Source organism: Propithecus coquereli, unplaced genomic scaffold, assembly GCF_000956105.1.
Source record: "Propithecus coquereli isolate 6110/MARCELLA unplaced genomic scaffold, Pcoq_1.0 Scaffold877, whole genome shotgun sequence".
Taxonomy (NCBI): Eukaryota; Metazoa; Chordata; class Mammalia; order Primates; family Indriidae; genus Propithecus; species Propithecus coquereli.
The window spans coordinates 398,713-405,360 of NW_012155029.1; the positions used below are offsets into that span (position 1 = coordinate 398,713).

At 37.0% G+C, this 6,648-nt stretch overlaps 1 protein-coding gene across 1 annotated transcript in view; it reads left to right on the forward strand.

The window, feature by feature from the left end:
* The window catches only part of LOC105826288 (ankyrin repeat domain-containing protein 20A4-like), a gene marked incomplete at its 3' end in the record, with an annotated part of 8,328 nt that extends 2,483 nt beyond the window's left edge, over positions 1-5,845 (forward strand). The window contains exons 2-4 of the mRNA XM_012664246.1: positions 1,054-1,168; positions 1,331-1,504; positions 5,739-5,845. Of these exons, the coding sequence (XP_012519700.1) occupies positions 1,054-1,168; positions 1,331-1,504; positions 5,739-5,845 (396 nt within the window). The remainder of the gene's footprint in view (positions 1-1,053; positions 1,169-1,330; positions 1,505-5,738) is intronic.
* Between the last annotated feature and the right edge of the window lie 803 nt (positions 5,846-6,648).

The window sequence follows — 6,648 nt, forward strand, 5'->3', positions numbered from 1 at the left end:
GAAAGCATTTCCGAAGGTAGAAAATTATGAAAGGAAACCTTTAAGTGCCCTTTCGAAATTTTCTAACAGTCTTAAATACTAATATTAGTCATTGGAAATATCTGATTTACATATATTCTATAAATCTAAATACTGACTAAAATGGGCCATAATTATTCATTTGAGTCCTGCATTTCCTTTGATTTAAAGTTCTTTGAAAATCAAAGTAAGAATTAACTTTGTTTAAAAATGCATCGTTGTTGTTATTTCAGCCCTCTTTTTTCATAGTACTTTAAAAAATTAACATTTCTTTAAATGCCAATCATATGAAAAGAACTGCCAGAGACCTGTTGTACATACCAAATTTCACTGAATGTAAGTCATCATGGATTGTGTGATGCCCCATTATCTTATGTATCAATAAGATAATTTTTAAAAATGCTGCCAATTATAGTTATAATAAATCATGAATTACAAGTGGCATTCCAATGTCAGAGGTGTTAAAATGTGAAAAAATGAGCATTTTAGAATCATGGAAATACAGTTGTATCTCTCATCTTTAAAATTTACCACAAAGTAGATATTATTGTATCATTTTACTTAATCAAAATGTCACCTTTGTTAGGTAGTAGTCATAGTAATCATTATAATATCTTAACAATTATTGAGCTGTTATTTGTACTAGGAACTCTTCAAAACACTTAGCATAGATTCTCACGTAAGCATCACAGCGGTATCCTGTGAGGTGTCCCTACTATTCTCATTTCCATTTTATTGGCAAGAAAATTGAGGCACAGAAAAGCTGAGGTACAGCTAGTAAGTGACAGCTTAAAGGAGGATTCAAACCCAAGTTGAACTGAATCCAAAGGTCAATGTCTTTGTTTTCCAATAGGCTGCTCTTTCATTAATGCAGTGAGTACTAAGAGCTAATAAATATTGTCCTATCTTCACAAGAAAATTAAAGATTTGTTTTGAAAACAGATGGAGTACCATGAGATTTAATGTTTACAATTACATGAATATGTTTTGAGATAGTGCACTACAATTTTCTAAAAAGTCCTCTCACCTTCATAGGACTGCTCTCCATTTGGCCTGCGCCAACAGAGATGTGCAGGTGGTGACTCTCCTGCTGGACAAGAAATGTGACCTTAACCCCTGTGACAGTGAAAACAGGACACCGCTGATGAAGGTATATAGCTGCCGACTATTTCAGCATGACATGGGTTTTCTTTAAACCCATAGAATAAGAATGAATTTATCGCATTTAAATATAACTAATAAGTGAAACGCGTGAAATGTTTACATTGAATTCCTAGAATTTACAGTCTGTTTCTTGGTCTGCTACTGACAGGCCGTACAACGCCAGGCACAGAGATGTGTGATTACGCTGTTAGAACGTGGTGCTGATCCCAATGCTGTGGACGTGTACGGCAACACTGCTCTCCACTATGCTGCCTATAACGGAGACTTATCAATAGCAGCAAAACTACGTGCTCACGGTGCCACTCTCGACACAACAGATCAGGTATACATCAACCAACTTTACTTTCAAAATATTGGAAATGCGTTTGTTTTGACATTGACATATGTGAGGGTCAATTTTCCATATTTGGAAGTTCAAGCATTCCCTGAATGAAAATATTTTGAAATAACTTAATTATCTAAGGTTTTACTTGAAATATTGATACTGTTAAAGTGTTAGAGGGTATAGCTTCTTTTATGCATTTATGGTAAATATTTGTGATAACACTAAAGGTAAAAATTTTTTTTCAAATTCTTTTCCCACCCAATATATATATATTTTTTTTTTGGTTTTCTAATTCGTGTAAAACAACATGACAAAGCAAATTTACCCTGGAAATGGGCTCTATCATAAAACTCGAACAAAAGAAATGCATTTGACAGAAATGGAAATCTTGTTGAGAAGTTCCTAAAAAAAGTAATTTCTATGAACATGATTTACCTGTCAGTGGCAAGGCTAAAGAGGGAAAAATGGAAAGGGAAAAGGGGAGCTACCAGAAATACGCAGGCCAATTTTAAAATTATGTAAGTCAGGGAAAATAACAAGAAGAGGTTTTTGCATGTTTCCCCCCCCCTAGTTTTTATGTTTAGACCAGGAGCTCTTCAGTTGTGGGGATGATAATTGTAGGTGCAGAGTGTTAGTGAGTGGTCATCCTGCCCAGGCATCAGTTGTAGGAGGACTCTGAGGAAAGCAGATTGGGGGTGAGTAGGTGGTGATGAAGTGGGCAAGAAGAGGGAAGAACAAACAATTCACTGACTGATTATCCTATTGTGGCAGAAACAGCCACTTGGATAAGAGCCTAAACTCTACTCTCAGAAGCTAGAATGTCTTGATGGGAAGGTTGGAGATTAGGAGCTCACAAGTGGTAAAACCAAGCTGTATTTTGAGTTTGCTAGTCCCTGTTCTCCCCCTACCCAGGAACATTAAATGGAATTTTCGGTAAATGACTCTACCTCTTACTCTTTCCTCTTTTTGGCCAAATCCCCAAATGATAACAGGAATTGGCCATGTGGGTGAGAGATGAGACTAAAGGGATCGTCTGCTGCGTTAGTTCTCAGCTAGAATTGTGCAAGACAGTGACCTGGGGAGACTAAAGAAAATAATTTACAAGTCTAGGCTCTGCCTGAAGATTTCGATTCAGTAAATCTAATAAGGTCTGGACATGTATATTTAAAAATATTTCCTCAAAGCCGGGCACAGTGGCATGTGCTTATAGTCCAAGCTAACTGGGAGGCTGAGGTGGGAAGATCACTTGAGCCCAGGAGTTCCTGAGTCCAGCCTGGGCAACATAGCAAGACCCTGTCTCTAACAACAGCAACAAAGTTTCCTCAAGATTCTGATCCACTCCTGGTTAAGAATCACTGAACAGTTAAGTGTAATATATGAATTTCCATATCTCAAACACTTAAGAAATTTATGGAAGAGTTGGAATTTGGTAGGTGCTACTTCCTTCAAATCTCTGCTTTCCGACAATACTAGCCTTACTTTTATCTGTCTTTCTCCATCTCTGTGGTTGAGAAGTTAAAAGGAATATTATCGGCTATATCTATCAACTTACAGAATAACATCTTTTCCCTTTCAACCATTTACTGCCATTGAGAGGGTCTTTTAAATAAGAAATTTACTTACGGATAGTCTTTGCGTGCATAGAGGCTGACCCTTTCAGAAGTTCCTGTCTCTTCGCTATCATTCAGGTGATTAGGTCAACACATGTTTACTACAAGTGGGATTTTCTCAATTAGAATAGTAGCAAGTCCTAAACTGTTTTTTTCAGTTGAAGCTGTATTATGAACGATCTCAGCATGTCTGTTAAGAGCATAGAGCTTCAGCATAGTCAGGATGGCAGTTTTTTTTTTTCTTTTTTGAGACAGAGTCTGGCTCTGTTGCCCGGGCTAGAGTGAGTGCCGTGGCATCAGCGTAGCTCACAGCAACCTCAAACTCCTGGGCTTAAGCGATCCTTCTGCCTCAGCCTCCCGAGTAGCTGGGACTACAGGCATGCGCCACCATGCCCGGCTAATTTTTTCTATATATTTTTAGTTATCCAGATCATTTCTTTCTATTTTTTAGTAGAGACGGGGTCTCGGTCTTGTTCAGGCTGGTCTTGAACTCCTGACCTTGAGCAATCCACCCGCCTCGGCCTCCCAGAGTGCCAGGATTACAGGCGTGAGCCACCGCGGCCGGCCAGGATGGCAGTTTTAAACACAGAAACCCATGAAGTTAGTAAGAATACAAATAGGCATTCTTTTAATAATTCAATTTAAGCAGTTCCTATGAACTCATTATCCATTTGGTTAACAACCTGGGAGAATTCAATGTAAATAGCCTGTAATTGAATAAATGTTGGAAAAACTTTTGAAGTGGATATCGTAAGTCTTAGTAGCAATTTTTATTCCATGTCGGGGCCTGATTATTTTGTTAAAACATATGATATGAAAGAAAGGAAAGACTTTTACATGAAAATACTTGCTTTATTCACAACCATTTGGAAACACACATATAGCAAATATAAAAGCACAGGATGTGTATTCTAAGTGAGGTTTAGTATGCTTGGATAAATTGAGTCAACGTTTAAAATTTAGGAGACATGCAGAAATCTGGATTTCAGGCTTCTCTTGGAGAATCAAATCTGGTGTCAGGTGTCTCTTGAGAAATGTCTAGGTGTCCCTTGAGCCCATCTTGCTGTTTGGTATGCTGTGCAGAGGTTGCCCCTTCATAGGAAGCATAGATTGTCCAGTTCGGTACTGTGCCCACCTAGGTCCTGTACTTGCTCTGGTCACCTACGTTGCCTCTGTAAGTATTTGAGTTTATGACTCCTGTTTTACATATATGTTGGTGAAGGTTTCAAGGTTTTCCAGACAGTTTATCTTTATTTACAATATATAGCCTGTATTTTATATTAATCCCTTCATAATGGGGTTGAATCTTAGAATTCAGAAGGTGACTTTTTAAAAATTCTTTTTTCTTAATATATACCATAAATAATCATCTTCCTATTAGAATGCCTCTAAGCCTTTTTAGGTTAATCGTGGTTATGGTCGGATTGGTTATGCACCTTGCAGATGACGTTACATGTTTCTTCTCAGCATCATCTCTTAAAAATGCAAGTGATTTAGTGCCTTTACTTATGCTAGAAATAATTCATGTAGGTCAGTAGTAGAACTCTTATTAAGAAACCATTATATTTCTATTTCTGATTCATATTTTGCCTAAAATAAAAATAGTTTTAAGTTACAATTTAAAGGGAAACCAGAATAAAAATGGATTAAAAAGGTAGATATGCATTAGGGTCCCAGGATTACCATTATCATTGAGAATAAAATTTCATACTGAGTTTTTTTAACAGCTGAGATAAAAATCTGTGATCTTGTCATAGGAGAAATCCCAGGGACCATTTAATAATAAGCAATCAAAGTTCCTTTGAAGCCTATCTCTTTTAATTCAGAGCCCATTTCCTTAATGATCCACTTGAGCAGGAGTGGCAGACATTGGCATCTGGGATCTTGTCACCATCGACAGAAGAGAGTCAAGTGAGTTGGCATCACCTGGAAAAATCCTCCACCTTTGCTGAAAAGCTTCGAACCTGTATCTCTGAATCTCTAATTTCTCAAATGTTAATGTTTGCCACACACACAGAAAAAATGTGTTGTCAAAGAGGGATTAGGCAAATTCAAAAGATTACTTTCATACTGACATAGAGCGCACAATTTTGTAATATTTCTCACAAATAGATGATCATGTAAACTTTCTGTTGGGGTACATTACTTCTTGTAAGGCAAATATTCTTTGCAATATAGTTTAGGAAACACTGCTCTAGAGGCGATAATTTAGATCATTAACTCAATAAAAACACTGCAAATGTTTACTACTATAGCTTAGGGTCTGGAGATGTAGAGATAATAGATCCTGCCCCTGCCCACAAGAAGCTCTTTTAAGATGAGAAACAGTACAATCGTTACACTGTACCATGATCGATGCTGTGACAGAAGCAAAGATTCTTGGGAGCGTAAAGGTCTGAAGTGAGCTGTGGAGATGACCGGAGTGAACGTGGTCAGGCAGAGGAGGCGCGTTTCCGAGGGAAGGAGCAGCGCGTGGGAAAGCACAGAGGGCGAGAAGGAAGGGGCTGCTTTTATTCACTGTCTGTATCATATGCACATTCTCAGGATCTTATATAAGGTTTTTGCTTCAGTTGAGAAATATTGAATTTTGTCAATTACTAATTGTTTTTGCTGTATTACAGGAGCAACGCACACCACTTTTGCTCGCTCTGAGAGAAAGGAAAGTGGAAGTGGCGGAATTTTTAATAAAAGAAAGAGCCAATGTGAATGTAGTGGATAGCCTGGAAAGGTACAGTAATTAGGTTTTTTCCTAGAGTGGTAACAGTCACTCACGTCAGAAATATTAAGTGAATAAGATTAGCTTATAATTATTGGGGTACAATGAAAAATATCAAGAGAAATCTTCAGTTAGGTATAAAATCAATGATTTGGACTGGACAATGTAAAGAACAGTATACAGGAGGATTCATCTTTTATAATATTGACTGATGTTTGTAATTTGATGTTTTTCTTCACATTATCTTTTTGTGATCATATGATATTATATTAGCTAAAGGGGTTTTATATTAGTTTTAATTGTTTTATGAAGTGTGAACTTTAACTTTTAAATTGCTTTATGACTCAGTATGAACTTCTTCACCCTTTTATAGTATTTGTCTAACCTCTGCTTCTTATATAGTTTTCCTTTAAAAATGCCATATTTCACATAAATAGGAGCTGAGATTGATTTTGTCTTTTGGATTACTCAATGAGTCTTTGCTTTAAGTTGCTTTCTTTGAAGCATATTGATGTTAGGTTATCCTTAAGTGACTATGAATCACTATTACCAGACACTGTGGATTCATCAGCTATTTTCCATTTTCATTTTTAGTATATTTTGGTATTTTTATTTTTAATTGATATGGGCAGAGGGAAGAAAGACAGCTTTAATTGGATAAACTTTTCCTTGAATGAAGATGAGCCATAGGTGGGTGATAAAGAGAAAAGAGATAGGCTTTAGACTCCCAGAAACCTGGGTTCAATTCCTGGCTTTCCCACTTGCTAGGTTTGTGATCTCGGGAACATTACTGATCACCAAATACGTTTTCTGAT